The 20,271-nt window shown below is 36.8% G+C and overlaps 1 protein-coding gene across 2 annotated transcripts in view; it reads right to left on the minus strand.

The window, feature by feature from the left end:
• dtna (dystrobrevin, alpha) overlaps nt 1–20,271 on the minus strand; it is a 60,329-nt gene that overhangs the window by 38,100 nt on the left and 1,958 nt on the right. Inside the window, exons 2-5 of one of the 2 annotated variants that reach the window (XM_073940566.1) lie at nt 17,658–17,725; nt 7,870–7,950; nt 7,011–7,224; nt 1–40 (exon numbers count right to left, since the gene is read on the minus strand). The exon at nt 1–40 is cut by the window's left edge and continues 46 nt beyond it. In XM_073940566.1, coding sequence (XP_073796667.1) covers nt 1–40; nt 7,011–7,224; nt 7,870–7,950; nt 17,658–17,725 — 403 coding nt within the window. Of the gene's footprint in view, nt 41–7,010; nt 7,225–7,869; nt 7,951–17,657; nt 17,726–20,271 lie in introns of those variants that run through there. The other variant, NM_001080581.1, reaches the window with a different exon arrangement.

Consider the following 20,271-nt stretch of genomic DNA (forward strand, 5'->3'; position numbering starts at 1 on the left):
CATCTTCATCACAAAAGCCGAGATCTTCCCCACACCTTCCCTAAAAAAAAAAAAAGATGTTAAAGTCTAACTAAAATATTCCTAAAGGGATAGTTCACCCCCCCAAAATAATAATTACTCATTATTTACTCCCACTCAGATGGTGGAGTTGAACACAAAATATTGTGAAGGATGATAGAAACCTGTAACCATTGACTTCCACAGTAGGGTGAATAAATACTATGTTAGTCAATGGTTACAGGTTTCCAGCATGCTTCAAATTGTCTTCTTTCTCATTCAACAGAACATAAAAACTCATAAAGGTTTGGAACCATTTGTGAGAGAGTAAATAATGAGTACATTTTCATTTTGGGGTGAACTATCCCTTTAATAAAGGATTCATTCAGTTCTTCAAAATGCATTTTAATGATGTCAGATAACTTTGATAGAATGCTACAGTATGTAATTGATTACATCCATCCAAAAATAATACAGACAGCTGTTAGTATGACAATATTTACACAACTATCAGTGATTTGTTTGTCCTCAGTGTATTCTTTAAAGCTGAATTTCTGTATTTTCAGACTTTCATACAGTATAAATGTATGATGGATTTTAATATGGCATAGTTTATTTTATTTAGGTATCCTCGTTTACATTACAATGTGTCTAAAAGATGTCTATTAGATGTGTCAAACATGGCTAAAACAAAGCTAGACTTGTGCTGTCAGTAAAATTTTATAGAGGTCTCACAGACTGACTTCACAACACGTATTCATTCCTGTCTGCTTTGGGACTATTGATAAATCTCTAGAAGATATTTATACTGTAGACAGTGAAAATTTAGCCTTCTTTTAGTCAAGACGTCTATTTTTGGGTGTTTAATAGATGTCTTTTTAACACGAACTGTCCTACTCCCTCATGTGAAAAGTTTTGGTTTGACTGTGTTTTGATGTGCACCCTTTGTAAAAATGAGCCAAGAAGATTAAAAAAAATTATTTATTGTTTCAACTTTAGATTTTTTCCTTAAAAAATTGATATTAAAGAAAGAAAAAAAACCTGAAGAGGCTCAAGTTATTTCAATCTTTTTTTTTTTTATTATTCCTTCCAAACTGTTTAAGGTAAAGTTTGTGATGTCAAATTATAGCCACACATAGAAATCTGATGTATGGAAATATATGCATATATTCAGTGTTGATATTCAGTGTTAAATATGCAACATTTATTCAAAAATATTAGCGAAAATGTCCACTTATATATGTAACTAAATATATTTAGTGCATCCACAAAGTATGCATAGCGCTTCACTTTTTCCACATTTTTTTTGCTACAGCCTTATTTCAAAATGGATTAAATTAATTTATTTCCTCAGAATCCTACACAAAATACCCCATAATGATGATATGAAAAAAAGATTTTTTTTTAATTGTAGCAAATTTATTAAAAATAAATGGCAAAAATGGTACCTTAGGTATTATGTGTATTTTTTCAGCCATTTTAATTACAAATGCATATGTATATATATATATATATATATATATATATATATATATATATATATATATATATATATATATATATATATATATATATATATATATATATATATATATATATATATATCACATGACTGTTTATAGGCACTGGTGGGAGGCGTGCATTGGCTCAAAACAGCTCGCCCACCATTGACAATAAAAAAAAAATCACAGAGAGCCTTAAAAAACACATTTATATGAAAGATATTCACATCTGCAGCTGATGTCAGAACAGCAGAAACTGTTGCTCATTCACACACATCACTTTAGAGCTAAAGTGATGAAAAAAAAAGGTGATTTTGCTCACATTTTAAGATTTTAAGGCAGAACAGCATGAAATGTCATCAGTCTACAGAGATTTCCCAGTATTTCTCTGTTGCAATCAGTTCTCAATAATTAATCCCAAAAAAACAGACTTAGAATATCACTAACCTGTTTTAGAATGATTTGATCAGCTGTGGTTTGTAATTGACGCTGTTTTTCTCCCTTAAGCACTTAATATGCGGTCTCTGTTGCCATTTTGTGGCGGAACGTCAACCGTCTTTGCTCTGCACAGTATGTCAGGCTGATAGTCGCGAACATGGTGAATCTCCAAAATTATAAATATTTAAAGTAGGCACTGTCCTTAAGCAGTAAATAAACTGCATAGTTGCAATCTAATCAACTATTATCGCCTTAAAAAAAGCCTTAAAAGTACATTATGTTGTCCAACAGCTGCAATTTGTGTCAAACTGTAGTGAGTTTATTGATCTGCTGTCACCTTATGTGGCCAGAGTAATACACAAGGTTGAGAAGGCGTTATGAGTGCTGATATTGTGGAATATTGCAAGGTTATCAGCCAATCAGATTCGAGAACCAGACAGAACTGTTGTATAAATATATACAAATCAAATACGAACTGGTATGTATATACAGTTGAAGTCAGAATTATTAGCCCCCCTGTTTATGTTTTTCCCCAATTTCTGTTTAACGGAGAGATTTTTTCAACACATTTCTAAAACGTAATAGTTTTAATAACTCATTTCTAATAACTGATTTATTTTATCTCTGCCATGACGACAGTAAAGTTTCAAGACACTTCTATGCAGATTACAGTGACATTTAAAGGCTTAACTAGCTTAATTAGGTTAACTAGGCAGGTTAGGGTAATTAGGCAAGTTACTAAATAAAGAGGGATTGTTCTGTCTGACTATTGAATAGAAATATAGCTTAAAGAAGCTAATAATTTTGTCCTTAAAATGGTTCATAAAAAATGTAAAACAGCTTTTATTCTTGCCGAAATAAAACAAATAAGACTTTCTCCAGAAGAAAAAATATTATCAGACATACTGTGAAAATTTCCTTGCTCAGTTAAACATAATTTGGGAAATATTTTAAAAAGAAAAAATAAATCTAAGGGGGGCTAATAATTCTGACTTCAACTGTATGTCATACGCATATATTTCCATGTATCACATTACAGTATAGGAGATTTGAACTCTCTGACCCCGAGACCAAACCAACTCCTGCGAAACAAACTTGGGCACTCGAAGCGTCCTCCTAATGGTGTGTTTGGACAGAATACACACAATATCCTCTTTCAGACTGATCCATGGCTCTTCATATTTTCTTTCTTATTGCGCTGATGGGGGAAACGGGCACACTCAGTGTTCTTTATTTTTTTTTCCTTAAAGCAGAAACTCCATTTTGTAAAGCTCAGGACCGGAGATGTGTTTTAGCCCCTACGCATTTTGATGAATTTTTGAGTAAAGGGCCAGCGTGTTCCTCATATTTATACCCCTGCACCCATATGGGAATCTGATTGTCAAGGAGCAGAGAAATGGACCCGAGCACAGATGGAGGCTTTAAGAAGCTTCCATGTTCGTTTTATTGAACACTTCAAAAATGGAGGGTTAGCTGTATCTCAAAAAACTGAGTGTGCATGTGGGTAAACAACATCCAGCAGATGAAAGCCAGAGAATATGCAGGAAAACAGAGTAAAAACCAGCAGACGAGGGGAGAGTTGAGCTAGTGAGGGTCTGATGCAAGGCAGAAAAGACAAACTCAGACTAGCAGAAAGATTTATTGCCATAAACAAGCAACCAAAGCTTTAAAAACAAGCCCAATATTATTAGATTCATTCATTCATTCATTCATTTCTTTTCGGCTTAGTCCCTTTATTAATCTAGGATCGCCACAGCGGAATGAACCGCCAACTTATCCAGCTTATGTTTAATGCAGCGGATGCCATTCCAGCTGTAACCCATCACTGGAAAATATCCATGCATACTCATTCACACACATACACCACGAACAATTAAGCATACACAATTCTCTTATGCAAGATGTTAGATTTATTATAACCAGTTTTAAATATGATCAATTGTGCATCTACAGTGCTCAGCATAAGTGAGTACACCGCCTTTTGAAAAAAATTAACACAACCATTTGATTTAACAGTTATATTCATTAAAATAAGAGTTTTGTCACCTAACATCTTTAGGAAAACAATACAACTTACAATATTTCAACTAAAGGAAAAAAATGATTGATTTTTCGTGTGTATAATTTTTTTTATATTTTCCCCCAACATATTAACTTGGGTGTACTAATATTTTTGTAAAAATAGTTCCAGTTTTGGCTTTGGTACTGACTAATCTAATGATTAAAAATATATTATTGTAAATCATCCAATAGAAAATATTCATTCAAAAGAAAAATCTTTGAGGGGCGTATTTTTGAGAGTTTTATGCAAATCACTGTATGTGTATATATATATATATATATATATATATATATATATATATATATATATATATATATATATATATATATATATATATATATATATATATATTGTAGCGAGTCTGCTGATGCCACGTCGCCCTGGTCACAAATCCACCCCAGCTGGAACCTCATCAGCACCGGATCGCTCACAGCTGGACCTTATCAGCCAGGGAGAGATAAAAGCCAGCCCCACACAGGAAGAGGATGAGCTTCATTTCCACATGACTCCCTGCGCTAACGCTTGTGTCTCTTTGTCTCTCCCACAGCCGAATCCAGGTCGTGACCGATCCAACACCCGAACTCTCACCAGCCTACACCATCTCCCCGGAGCACTTGAGCACGCACCCTAAGAAGAGCACCCCTTTAATCACTATATCACTTGTAAATAAAGCACCCTCCGGGGCATTGTTTGTAACTCAACTCAACTGTGTTTGTGTTTTCCCTCTGCCTCGCTACAATATATATATATATATATATATATATATATATATATATATATATATATATATATATATATAATATAGTGTGTAATGATTCATTCATTACAAGTATATTTTAAAAGACAGACCTCATAAAGGAATATCACCTTTCTCATGACCGTAGCCTCTGGCATTTGTCGCTAGAGCACCTTCAGAGGTCAAAGGTCAGAATAGTGAGGTTTACTTGGATAGCACCATTACATATATGCTGCATATTTATATCTCTGAAAACCAAACATTCATTTTTTCATTAACTTTTCCTTAAGCTTAGTCCCTTTTTTTATCAGAAATTGCCACATCGGAATGAACCGCCAACTATTCGGGCATATGTTTTACACAGCCGAGGGCTTTTCAGCTGCAACTCAGTACTGGGAATCACCCAATTCACTTATACGTCATGTTGTTGAACTGTGGGGGAAACCAGAGCACCCGGAGGAAACCCACGCCTACACAGGGAGAACAAGCAAACTCCACACAGAAACATTAAGTGAAGTTTAGTTTTAAACTAATTTCGAGAGGAGCATGTGCTCATGATTTACCCAGCTGGTCCACATTAACTAATTATGATCCTCCAATCGAAGGATCCCAAATCACTATATGTATCCTCATTTCCTTTCTACAACTATCTTCGTCTGGAAGAAACCCCCCTCCTCCCCTTCTTCCTCCTTTATCCAGAATGGGCGGCACGGTGGCCCAGTGACTAGCACTGTTGCCTCACAGCAAGAATACCAATGGTGTTGGGTCCTCGCTGAGCCATCTGGTATTTCTGTGTGGAGTTTGCATGTTCTCCCCGTGTCCGCGTGGGTTTCCCCCGGGTTCCCCGGTTTCCTCCCACCATCCAAATGTGCTCTATATTATAGATAAAACAAGCCTAAACCTTTTTTATATTGTCTTACTCTCAGGAAGTTCGCCTTGGCCTCAGCAGCGGGGGAGTTTGAGATAGACCTGAGCTCAATCTCCACTCGCCCTGCAAAAGGGGGGGAGCCCTGGGCTCGAGGATCCCTTGAGCTCAGGGCTCTCTCCCGGGACAGCATGCCAAACAAGCTATGTATAAATCATGAGCTAAGTGTGAACTCTTGAACTGAGACTAGTTGAGACTCGAACTAGTCACTCTCTTGCTGTGAGGTGACAGAGCTTACCACTGAGCCACAGCCATAGAAATCCAAACATTAACTTGTATATAAATATGTGATGTATATTTTGATTATATTGCCATACATCAGATTTCCATATGGGTAAAAAATAAGAGGTTGAGACTGACCAATTTCTTTTTACTGTCGTCACCTAGTTCTACTAAAATTGCAAAATATCAAAGGGAATATACTTCAAATATATTTTCTCAGGAATTTAGAGGTTTGCAAAAAATTGTGGCACACATATCTTAAACAACTGTTTGTTCCGTTTTTTGTGAATATTTGGAGACATTTTGTTTATTTTTGTTTAATTTTGTTAATGCTGTTGCTCATTTTTACTATTGTCTGCTGTTCTGTACTATATATATATATATATATATATATATATATATATATATATATATATATATATATATATATATATATATACACACACAATTGAAGTCAGAACTATTAGCCCCCCTAAATTATTAGCCCCTTGTTTATTTTTTTCCCTTAATTTCTGTTTAACCTTTCTTTTTTCAACACATTTCTAAACATAATAATTTTAATAACTCATTTCTAATAACTGATTTATTTTATCTTTGCCATGATGAAAGTAAATAATATTTGACTAGATATTTTTCTAAACACTTCTATACAGCTTAAAGTGACAATTAAAAGCTTAACTAGGTTAATTAGGTTAACTACACAGGTTAGGGTAATTAGGCAAGTTATTGTATAACAGGCGGTTCATTCTGCTGTGGCGACCCCAGATTAATAAAGGGACTAAGCTGACAAGAAAATGAATGAATGTATTGTATAACAATGGTTTGTTCTGTAGACTATTGGGACAAAAATAGCTTAAAGTGGGCTAATAATTTTGACCTTAAAATGTTTTTAAAAAATTTAAAACTGTTTTTATTCTTGCCAAAATAAAACAAATAATAATAAAAAATATTATCAGACATACTGTGAAAATTTCCTTGCTCTATTAAAAATAATTTCAGAAATATTTAAAAAAGAAAAGAAACTCAAAGGGGGCGAATATTTCTGTCTTCAACTGTAAATCCTGTCATACCTTATGTTCACTCTTTTCAGACAAATCTAAGGCAAATGATTGTGTGTGAGTTTCTTACTGATCATATGCTGTTAACAGAAAGTTGAGGAGGTACGAGATGGACTGGTCCACGTTGATCTGGTGGGTTGTGGGCAAGCGCTTGTTCAGCTGCTGAAAGATGGTGGACAGTATTGCTTGCAAATGCGACACTGAGAATTCTGTATTGAGCTCCACAGAGTTGAGTCTGTTTTCCCGGAAAACCTCAATAATATTCCAGATATCCACTAAATGCACTGCAAAAACAAGGATTAAACAAATAAGAACATCTGGAACTGCAAAAGAGACAAAGACTACAGTAGATTTTTCAGTTTCCAAAATGAAACATCTATCATAATGGTTATATCACCCGTAAAATAGGCGAGTATAACCAATAGAATAGGTTTACCTGAATGCTTGTCTGAGCAAAATGTTGACAATCATGCATTTTTACACTGATTTACAATAGAGAGACACGAGAGAGAGTAAAATGGCAATCAGTGTATTGCCCATACATTGAGATTTGTTTATTTTTTAATAAATGTTTAAGTAATTAAACTACCTATTAAGTTACTTTTCAGACAAAGTATTAATAAAAGTAATTTAAATACTGTTTGTAATGACCTAAGAATTACTTTCTAAAAGTAATTTACCCAACACTGCCTATAATTCCCTTTAATTGTGTTTTTAAATGTCATACCACTGTGCTCCAAACCACTAGATTCTACCCATTTGTCACCAACAATTGTTAAATAATTTTTTAACATTTTATTTTTACAAAACATATTGATGCAGACACCAAAACAGGTCGTCTCATCTCTGACCTAAATGCTTCATATAATTCTCAGACGAATGCGCATATATTTGTGTTTCACTAAAGTTAAAATGACGATCATACTTACAATTGCACCTCTTCTGGATGAATCTCAGCTTGCACGCTGTCCTGTAAGTGGACAATCTGATGGAGTCCAGATCTAGTGCACCTGTGACAGATGAAAACATCACATCTTCTGGACACACGGCAAAATGCAGAACTTACATCAGCTTAAGACATTTTATCTGCTTTAAGCTGATCAAGGTGGTGTTTAGGAAGCTTTGGTCAGCCTCTGAAAGTCTTTTTAAGTTGTAGAACCAGCCAGAACACCTTACACTGGTGGTTTAGGATAGCTTTTATTAAAAATATTAGCATGATTATACTCTTATTTAAATGGTTCTTAGTGATTTAAAAATGTTTCTTTTACTCAAAGTCAGCATTATTTTAATAAAAATTAAAATAAAAATAGAAATGTTGTGAAAATATTGTGAAATACAGCTTTTTTTTCTCTGCATGTTTCAGAAAATATTATTTATTTCCGAGACAAATTACTTAGGGTGCTTTCACATCTGTAGTTCGCTTCATTTGGTCTGGACCAAGGGTAATAAATGATACATTGTTGCATCTTCGGCCGTCTTTGGGTTGTTTTCACACCACACTGCTGGCTTTGGTCCGAACCAGTTGAAACGAACCAAAATGCATTCATCTGACAAAATCCACATCTCTCATTGGCCAGATGTTGTTGAACATATTTCCTAAACTGCTTATTGATTGGTCAGAATTTACGTGCGGGAAAATGCCAGTGAATTCCCGCAGGTAAACAAAACCTTTTACTCTGGAGGGACGACTGCGCTGGCTGATTGTATCCCTGCTTTAGACAAACTATACATTACGAAAATGAAGCGCGGCCGCAGCTAGAAAACAGTGTTTAATGCATCGCTCGACACTTCAGGATGAGACGTGAATTAATTTAGCTAAACTGCGACATGGTCATCTTGCTGAAATATTACCAACGATCCATCAGGTAATGTTTTCCTCTATCTCTCTCTCTCTCTCTGTTGGTAAAGCGCTGTCAACAATTATTTTTCCTCCATATCCCAAAATGCACAGCGCATCGGCCTACGGCAGCTGAATTAGTCCAAAACGCGCAGTACTTTTTGCGGTTGGACCTGTTTTAGTACGGATCCTATTCTCACCACAGACGCTCCAGGGTTCGTTTGAAAGCGTACCGAGACCACCTCTTCAAGCAGGTCTCGGTACGCTTATTTGGTCCGCTTTTGGTGTGCACTCGAGTACGATTTCTGCATTCTCACCTGCCCAAACGAACCGTACCAAAAGGGGAAACGAACTCTAGTGCGATTCAATCAAACTAAATAAGGTAGGTGTGAAAACACCCTTAAATAAGTAGATAGTGAGATAAATATATATTCAGTGTCACACAATTCTCTAAGAAATCCTTCTTATGCATTATGTTGGAAGTCTAATGGTTTGTAAAGGGAATGCAATGACATGCTGTACCAGAATCAGTGGCGTAGCGGATGGGCCCGCAGGGCACGCACCGCGGGGGGGGCCCCGCGTGATTAGGGGGCCCCGCGTCGTCACGATTTTCAATAGTTGAAAATCCAGCAACCGCAATAATCAAACTCTTGGGAACAACTGTGGTCAGAACCAAAGTTCTCAGGTCTGTGTTCTCTGAACACCTCTCAAGCGGTGGACTACTTTATTCTGATTGCTTGCCGCTGAACCGCGTCATATCGTAGCTCAAAGTTGACTTGATTTGATCTCTCCTTGACGCTCACACCCCGGAGAAGACGTGCCGCGCTGTTTCTCGCCGCCAGTTCTCATTGAAAATGAATGACTTCTGGCTACTTTGACGCTCTCGCCGCTTTCGGTTTGTGATCGCTCCTCAGTTTGTGAAGGCTTCCCCGCGTTGTCGCTCCACCCCGCCTGCCTTCCACGCTCCTTAATTTGTGATCGCTCCTTAATTTGTGATCGCGTCACCAATACATCAGGGGGCCCCGTCAGTGATCCCTGCAGGGCGGCCTCCGCATTTTGCGCTACGCCACTGACCAGAATATGATGTTTCATCCACCAAAAAAGTTTTATTTGGACATTTAGATTATTCCGATGCTCCTACCAAGTTTGACAGTAGATGATGATGTCATCTAAGTATGCAGTTGCAAAATTTTCAATCACAACAAGGACCTGATCCATCATCTTCTGAAAAGTAGCTGGAGCGCCATTCAGCCCAAAGGGTGGAACACAGAACTGAAGCTCTCCATAGGTTTATATTGCAGTTGCATCCTTACATTTTCTACTTATAGTGAAACCTGTCAGTATACTTTGAAGAGATCATGTTTGTTACGATTCTCTCCACACTTCACATGGGATACGGGTCAGATTTGTTCACATTGTTGAGTTTGCGGAAATCCAAGCACTGAATGATTCTGCACGATCTCCAACTCCTTCATAACTAGTAGAAGTGTCTCTGTGATCCTGTATGCTGGCTGACGAAACTGTTTTGCAGTCTTTAAGTGTGATCTGATGTTGGATTAGGTTAGTTCTGCCAGGAGTCTCCATGAAAAGCTGAGGCTTTAAAGAAGTTCCTGCTTTAGTTTGTCATTCCGATGTCTTGAACTGGCAGGTATTGTTCCTCTGTCTCCATGGTCAGGTTCTGGCTATGGGGAATGAACATACTCTTTTAGCATTTTCACATGGACGGTTTGCAAAGATTGTGCTCCGGATGGGATCTAATATCACATATTAGGGCTCACCTTCTGCTTTATTTGGTAGGGGTCAGCAATTTGTAGCAGTAACAGAACCGTTGTCCCTGGCTCAAACGTACAGCCATTCTGTCATACCACTTCTTCTGGCATGCTTGAAACTGCTAGAGGTTATGTCCTGCTTGTACAGTTGTCTTTGGCAGTAGCACACAGGAGCGAATATCGTTATTCCCTGGATTATCAGTAGTTTCCCAACTCTCCCTTAATTCATCCAAACATCCATTTGACCTTGTGTGCAAAGGGTGACCTGTGGTTTAGACGCTCAAAGTGTGAAAAGCCAGTAAATACCTGAAACACCTACATATATGCTGACAAAAGAAATGGCAGCCATTCATCTCAGTCCTTTCCTGTATTAGACACAAGTTTCTTCAGCATGGTTTTTAGATTTGATTGAAATGTTCCACCAGCCGGAGAATAAGTCTGAGGATGGTAAGGGGTTGGTTCATACTCTCTTTATACCCAGTAATTGATAAACCTTTGGAAGGGTGTTGCCAATGAAGTTTAGACACTAAAAATCTAAGGTGTGCATTGACTACTTTCTTACCTCTCTTAGTGGGAAAGCCTTAGGGTATCTGGTAGCATAATCACAACTCACTCAAAGAAATCTCTTCCCTTAATCTTAACTCGGTCAGAGAGTGTTATGATGAATCAAACACAACATGTTAAGACCCTGAAAAGGCACCTGTGTTGACTAACTTTTATTTAAAGCATACTATTATAGTTTTTGTTTTTACATATAGTTTACTTCATACCTAACAACTCTCCCGTTTTTCCAGGGATTCTCCCGTATTTTACAAATCTACACTCTCAGAATTAAAGGTACGCAAGCTGTCACTGGGGTGGTGCCTTTTCAAAAGGTACAAATTTGTACCTTAAAGGTCAATATTAATACCTCAAGGGGACATATTAGTTCTTAAAAAATACAGTGTTCCTCCTCATTTCTAGGTACTAATGTAAACTTTTAAGGTAGACATTTCTATACAGTTTAAAGTGACATTTAAAGGCTTAACTAGGTTATTTAGGTTAACTATAGGCAGGTTAGGGTAATTAAGCAAGTTATTCTATAACGATGGTTTGTTCTGTAGACTATCTGAAAAATATATAGCTTAAAGGGGCTAATAATTTTGTCCTTAAAATGGTGTTTGAAAAATTAAAAACTGCTTTTATTCTAGCTGAAATAAAACAAATAAGACTATCTCCAGAAGAAAAAATATTATCAGACATACTGTGAACATTTTCTTGCTCTATCCAATGCCACCCATTGCTTTTTCCTATGCTGGACGTTTCATCACTCTCCTTATCCATCAACCAAAAAATGACTCTGTCAGTTGTTCTGACTGCTGCAAAAAAACAATCCTGAAACTATGGCTGGATCCATCTGCTCCAACTGACAATCCTGGAGGCTCTATCTACTGGACATTATTAGTCTGGAATACACCACAGCCAAAATAAATGGAGCCAGTAAAGAAACTGTACAATTTTGGCCAAATATGAAAGAGACTGTATCATTTATGTTTCAATCCTGATTTTGTACTTATTTTTACAACATTACTATTTTACATATTTTGTTGGGTGGATCTTGGGCTTTGTTCAAAATCAAAATGTTCAATAAAAAAGGAATAAAAAAAAATATTATTTCCATGCCATGCAAGCTGTCACTGTTGTGGTGCCTTTTCAAAAGGTACAAATTTGCACCTTAAAGGTCCATATTAATACTTTAAGAGGACATATTAGTACTTATAAATACAAAAGTGATCCTCTTAAATTTTTAGGTCTTAATGTGTACTTTTAATGTAGACACTTCTACACACCTTACAGTAAAATTTAAAGGCTTAAATAGGTTAATTAGGTTAACTAGGTAGGTTAGGGTAATTAGACAAGTTTCTGTATAACAATGGTTTGTTCTGTGGACTATCTGAAAAATATATAGCTTAAAGGGGCTAATCATTTTGTCCTTAAAATGGTGTTTAAAAAATTAATAACTGCTTTTATTCTAGCTGAAATAAAACAAATAAGACTTTCTCCAGAAGAAAAAATATTATCAGACTGTGAAAATTTCCTTGCTCTATCCAATGCCACCCATTGTTTTTTTCTTATGCTGGACGATTCATCACTCTCCTTATCCATCAACCAAAAAAGGGTCAGTTGTTCTGACTGCTGCAAAAAAACAATCCTGAAACTATGGCTGGATCCATCTGCTCCAACTGATCTATCCTGGAGGCTCTGTCTACTGGACATTATTAGTCTGGAATACACCACAGCCAAAATAAATGGAGCCAGTAAAAAAACTGTACAATTTTGATCAAATACGAGAGAGACTGTATCATTTATGTTTCAATCCCGATTTTGTACTTATTATTACAACATTACTGTTTTTATCTTTATTTTACATATTTTGTTAGGTGGATCTCAGGCTTTGTTCAAAATCAAAATGTCTAATAAAAAATGCCCTTGCTCTGTTAAACATTATTTGAGAAACATTTTAAAAAGATTTTAAAAATTCAAAGGGGGGCTAATAATTTTGACTTCAATTGTATATTATATAAAATATAGTTGTTGTTTTAAGGTAAATGCTTTGTTCTTTATTCAGATATAAAACTTGCTCATATTTTCAAAGTATACTGAAAAAAAAGTTGACTCAACTTTCAAACAAAGTACTGCACTTAACTAGATTTTATTGAGTAAACTTAAAAATGTCCTGAAGCTGTATGCCTTAAAATTGTAAGTTAAGTCAACTTATTTTTACAGTGTAGCTAATATTCTGAGGGCTGTCGAATCTAGGTGAAAATCATCCAAAATGCTTGTGGTGGTAACTTAACAAAAATTTAGCTGACGGGAAAAGAGTTAAACAAGGGAAACAAGAAACAGGGAACTACCTGTGTTCAGCAAAGCTGGAATTGGCTGATCAGTGACGACTGGCTCTAGATCAGACTGTGTAGTTAAACTTTCAGGCCAGGGCACAGAAAGTCTTTTTATCTTGGGCTTTTTGAGAGGGCAAGTGGGGCGAATATTACCCCACTGACCACAGTTAAAACATACAACACTCTCTCCCTTAGCTACTTTCTGGGGCATTCTACCAGAAGTTGTGGAGGACGTAAAAACCTTGGTACATCTTTGAGAGTTTGAACCCACTTCTAACCCCTCAGACTTACCCTTTGAGTAGTGATGGATGCCATCATATCGAGTTGTTCCTGATCCATTTTGAGTAGCAATATTAGGTTTTTGAGTAGCAATATAGGCTTCCACCAGTGTTGCAGCATGATCGGCAGTGTCAGGATTTCTTGCTTTCACCCAAGACCTCACATCAGGATGCAGCACTCGCAGGTACTGCTCCAGCACAAGTGTCTCCATAAAGTTTCGATTGTTGAATTGCTCATAGTTTACCCATTTGTAGAACGAGTCCTTCAGGCGCATACACAGCTCTTTAGGCGTCTCGTCTGCAGGCGTACTCAGGGACCGAAATCTCAGCCGATATGTCTCTGCATTGACTTCATATTTTTTTAGAATTGCAGCTTTTACCTGATCGTAGTCTCTGGTTTGTGAGGGGTTCATCGCCACAAATGCACTTTGAGCTTTGCCTGACAATAAGGGTACAAAGCGAACAGCCCAGTCCTCCTTCGGCCACTGATGCATGCCTGCAAGTGTTTCTAAAGTGCTAAGATAGTGTTCAATGTCATCACACTCCTCAAGTCTTGCCGTTCGTGGTTCGCAGTCTATCCCCTGCTCTGCAGCTCTTTCTCGCATCCGATCCATGTCTAGCTGCATTTGACTGAGCTGATGGTTAAGGACCTTGCAGCTTTGATCAAGGAAAGCAGCCTTTTTCTCTTGCCTCTCGTCCCACTCCCATTGATACTGCATGAACGACTCTAACATTTGTGGCCAATCTGTGATTGGAGAATCTCCTCCGGCTGTAGACACGAGTTGCTCTTCTGAAACACCTCCAACAGCACCTTGTTCCACATCTGGATCTGTTCCCTCCACAGTCTGACTCCTTGTATTGGGTAGCATGTCAGCTGGTTATACACGCACGTCACCCAACAGTGAAAAAAAAAGCACTTCTAGTCAATGGAGAGAGAATGCAATGATGTCCTGTGCCAGAATATGATGTTTAATCCCTTAAAAATGTTTGCAAAAATATTTACAGGTGAGCAAAAATCCCCAAATAAATAAAAATCGCGCAAAATGTAAAATAAATGCAACAATACACTAACTGGATAATCCACAAAGATCCAAGTACACAAATAGGTTGCTTGTTTATTTCGCATCAAGACTGCCAGCTTTAAGCCAGGGGAGTCTTTTTAGAGACTGAAGCCACACCTTCGGGCTGTACCAACATCATCGAAAACTGGAAAGTTTACATCAGCCAAATTAAATCAAATTATAAACACTCAAAACAACTAAAGCTAAATTTCCCAAGCAAACGCTACCGCAATAATGATCAAAATAAGAGAATAACAGTATGCTAATTGACCTTTTTTCATTTCATAATTCCCCCCTCTAATATTACACTAAAATGGCAGCTCCCACAGAGTGTGATGTTGCACTTTCTTTAAAAAGGTTGTAGTCATTGTGAAACAGAAAAATGAACTGCAACAAGGTCGTAGAGGATTGACGAAAAATAAAGGCAAATATAACAAGTTCTGGATTTTATAGTTCTTTTAAGGAAATAAAAACAAAAAGAGTAAAAAATTACTTATTTAAAATCAAACTTATACTCTAAAAAATGCTCAGGTTCTTGGTTGCACCAACACACAACAAATAAGTTAACTTGCTTTTTAAATCTAATTTAAGTGGATTAAACAGTAAACATATTAAACATTTTAGTTTTCAATAAGTGTTTTGTTAAAACTTATTTTAAACGAGTAGATTGAACAATCAGCATATATCATTTTGTGTGTGTTTGCATGTATGCTAAACTAGACCTCCATAACACTTTCTGATGTGTACAGATGTAAAATTGACAACAGAATAGGTGAGATGGCTGTGTGTTTTAAAGTCTAAGTTTTAAAGTCATTAGGTTAGCCTCTGATTTGCATTTATTATCATTATTACTGTTTAAACATTTAACACGTGAAACATTTATTTTAGGACACTTTAAAGAATATGAACAATTCCATGCAAATGTCAACTCTGCCGTGAAAAAAATTAAGTTTTCATCAAAATAGCGAAACCCTTTCTAAGTTTTTGTGTGTGTGTGTGTGTGTGTGTGTAGGTTTGTATTTTACAGTCAGTGCTTAATTTGAGCCGGATCTTGCTGGATCCTGTTCCTGAAAATGTCAGATACAGCTGAAGTCAGAATTATTATCCCCCCTTTAAATTTATTTATTTTTTAAATATTTCCCAAATGATGTTTAACAGAGCAAGGAAATTTTCACAGTATGTCTGATAATATTTTTTCTTCTGGAGAAAGTCTTATTTGTTTTATTTCGGCAAGAATAAAAGCAGTTTAGAATTTTTTAAAAGCCATTTTAAGGTCAAAATGATTAGCCCCTTTAAGCTAAATAATTTTTTCAATTGTCTACAGAACAAACCACCGTTATACAATAACCTACCTAATTACCCTAACTAATTAGCCTAATTAACCTAGTTAAGCTTTTAAATGCCACTTTAAGCTGAATACAAGTATTTTGAAAAATGTCTAGTAAAATATTATTTACTGTCATCATGCCAAAGATAAACTAAATCAGTTATTAGAATTGAGTTATTAAAACTATTATGTTTTAAAGTGTGTTGAAAAAAATTTCAATGTGTGTGTGTGTGTGTGTGTGTGTGTGTGTGATAGAATGTGAACGAGTGCAAGCTATGGCTGTGTGGATTGTGTGTGTACGTACTCACACATAGCAGTAGTCACCATGCGCAAGTTAAAGCAAAAGGCACGCTTAACTATTGGCCCTCAACAATACTTACAGCCAATCGGCTTTCTTATGTTAACAATCACTCTTATTGGTTGGTGATTGTTTGTGCGCAGTGAGCAGCGAAAATAAATAATGGCATAGCGGTCTAACTGAATAATATATGTGTTTTTAAAATGGCAAAGAGTCAGACAAACATGTTTTCATTTTTTTAAAACCACAAGCAAATCTGATAATGAGCCTGATCAAAAGAGATTTCAAGAAGATGAAACTGCATCCCTGGATCAGGATAGCAGGAGACAGAAACAAAGCGAGTAAAGTCAGCCAGAAAATGTGACGGAAGAAGTAACTGTAGGCACTTCTTGAAGATTAGATGAGTGAGTTATTTATTTATTTCCACTTGGAAGTGAACTGAATGTCAATGGTGTTAGTAAACTGAATAGTGATGTTCCATAAGATGTATGTTTGTAGCTACATGCTTGTTTTTATCCATGATTGACCCATAACTTTATATGGAACAAAATAATCAGACATGTGATGCTCTTTTTTGCGCTATCACTGTTTCAAGAGTTCACACTTAGCTGATGATTGAGAGCCCTGATCTCATAAGATCCTCGAGCCTGGGACACCCTCCCGTTTGCAAGACGAGAAGGGAGTTTGAGCTCAGGTAGATCTCAAGGACTCCTCTGCTATAGAAGCTAATAAACAGATAGTGATTGCTCTTAAGAGATAACTACTTATAGGAGCATGTCTATGGTGCAGATTTGGATTAGTCATTAACTTAATTAGCATGTTTTTGGATGGAGGGGGGAAACCGGGGTAGTTTACTGTAAACCTGCATATCTTTTTGTTCATATACATGTTAATTTCCCTCATTTAAAATATAAAAGATGTTTACAGATTGATATTTGTCTGATCTTATAAGTCTGTGGTTAGTAGTTTTGGAAAATATAAACAGATGTTTCAATATAATGTCAGTGTATACTTTCTATGCGAATTTATGTTTTGAGTTTTTACTGCAAATGTCACATCCATAATGCTGGAATTGCTCTTTAAAAAAACATCTGTTTGAAATATTATAACTTAATTTATTGTCATTTTACTTGATTCAATAAATCCTTGCTAATCAGAAAGTATTGTTATTATTAAAAAAATAATAATAAATAACATTTTGAATGGAAGCACATGTCTTCTTATGTTCATATTACATTGAATGAGCTCTATATCAGAGCAATACATACGCATTTCAGCAAACAGTTGCCTTCTGTCTGCCATGGTGCTGCTGTTTCGGCCTGAATCTTCAATCATTCTGCAAACACACAGAACACAAAAAGGACAATGTGACAGGAGTCTCACAGCTGTGACGGCTAACTGGACTGAAAATGAATCTTCAGATCAACATAAAGCTAATTAAATATTATGATAGGTAAAACAACATCTACAACATACTGTATATACAGTTAATATTATTCGCTCTCCTGTGCATTTTTTCCCCAAACATTTCCCAGATGATGTTTAACTGAGCAAGGAAATTATCACAGTATTTCCTATAATATTTTTTCTTGTGGAGAAAATCTTATTTGTTTTATTTCAACTAGAATGAAAGCAGTTTTTATTTTTTAAACCAATTTTAAGGTCAGTATTATTAGCCACCTTAAGCTAATTTTTTAAACTGTCCCTTTAAGGCCTACGACTGTGTGAACATTTCAACATCCAAACACAAGACTTTTTTTTGTATAATAAATAAATTAAAGATTAAATAATATACAATGAAGACTATGCAGTGTTGATTATGCCGAGTTCAGACTGCAAGATTTTTAAAGAAGTCGTGTCACAGATGTTTTCACACTGCATGACTATCTGGGCTTGCGTTTTGTTGCTGCTTTGTTTACACTGCAAGATGGATCGGCGACAGGGCCTTTCACATCGCATGACTTTACAATAGGAAGAATGGCTGACAACTTCGTCCAAACTACGTCTCACAGCCAAAAAACACGGCCCTTATCTCTTGTTATTACTACATAACAAGAAAGGAGCCTTTAATGGGGTAGAAAATGTACATATTTGCTCACCTTCGTTTGAAGGGAAATAGCAATTTCTCCTCAACTTTCTTTTTTAACTTTCTGAATGAAATGTCAAACAGACACGGGTGCTCCTGTCAAACCTCTGCTAGTTTTTCCTCCATTTCTTGAGTCTAAATATACCAAAAATGAGCGCTTTTAACCTCTCCCCCATCCTCCCGCTGGCCTGCAGGTACAAACACACACACACACACACACACACACACACACACACACACACACACACACACACACACACACACACAAGTAAATGCTGCTCTCTCATTATCGTAGGCAATCGCCAATGTTATTTTCAGTCAAAACTCATTTCACACGGCATGATTTGAATTGCCGACAGCTCCAGATATTTAGCACGCCAAATATCTCACAGGCATCGGCGACTCATCGGCGATTCTCTCAGGGTGCTTTCACACCTAAACTTTTGTTTCGGAATGTGTCTCGTTTGCCCAGCTAGCGCGGTTCATTTGGCATATGTGAACAGGGCAATCGCGCTCTGTTCCACGCCAAAGTAATCGCTCTGAGACCGCCTGAGTGAGGTGGTCTCGGCTCGATTAAAACGAACCCTGGAGCAATTCGATTGCAGTGAGAAAGTGATCCGATCCGAGCGCGGTTATATCACAGTGTTTTATGGATATGTAATATGCATACGGCTAGATGAAGAAAGAATTATGAGTTGAGCGGGAAGTTTCGGGAGTCTCCGGATGCCCGCAAACGAGTGATGATCTCCTTGTAATCTCGCGTCTCCCTCCCGGTCCTCATATAGGCATCGTCGTGCACCCTTCTCACCCCTCCCCACCGCATCTCTCCTCAGACACGTCGCACGCTCGCGCACCTTGTCAATCACCACCAAACCACCACCTCTCCTGACAGCTGAGCGGGACACTGCAAAATAAACCCTGACCCTGATCAATGTGAGGAGAGTTTACTCACACGTGACTTGTTATAGCTCTTTTGGTCCGATTAGAAACTTTGCAGTGTGAAAGCGAACCGCTCCAAGAGCAAAGAGCAACAATGTAACATTTGTAATCTCGGTTTTGGAACAACTGAATTGATTCACAGGTGTGAAAGCACCCTCAGTTTGCGTCTTTGATAGTTCATACTGTGTGATTGTCACTCACGTGCATGAGCACCGATTTGCCTGTGATTTCAGGCATTTGTTGGCGATTTCTCAAATCCTGTCTGCGAGTCAAAGTCGAGGCTAAAATCATGCATTATTCAATATCTGTACCTGAATAGTGAATACCTGAAAACTATAATTCACTTTTATCTTTATTTATTTATCTATGCTTGTAATTTAGTTGTTATATATTATTCGAGATCCCCTCCTCTACAAAATACCCCCAATCAATCACAGAAACAAAAAATATTGTAATGTCAGATTTTTCCAATATCGCTCAGCCCTAACTCAAGTTTAACAGATATTTGTTAAACTAATTTCCATGACTTTTTCATAACTTTTGGGGTTTTTCTGTTTTTCCAAAACTTTTCCAGGCATGGAAAATACCATGTCAAAATTCCTTGACTTTTCCAGGTTTTTTATGACCGTATGAACCCTGACTTTAACACACACATTAAAAAAAACACAATCCTTGGTGTATTTCATACTGTATTTTTATCTTCCTGTACATTTTGATATGATTCACATTCCAGAGGGTGTTTGAACGGCACTGACCCTGATTAAAAATAACTTTTACAAGATCAAGGTCTCAAGACATTCAGTACAATGGCAATCTATTTATACCGTGAGAAAACAACAGCAGTATTATCAAGTTAA

This window comes from Danio rerio, chromosome 24 (assembly GCF_049306965.1).
Source record: "Danio rerio strain Tuebingen ecotype United States chromosome 24, GRCz12tu, whole genome shotgun sequence".
NCBI lineage: Eukaryota > Metazoa > Chordata > Actinopteri > Cypriniformes > Danionidae > Danio > Danio rerio.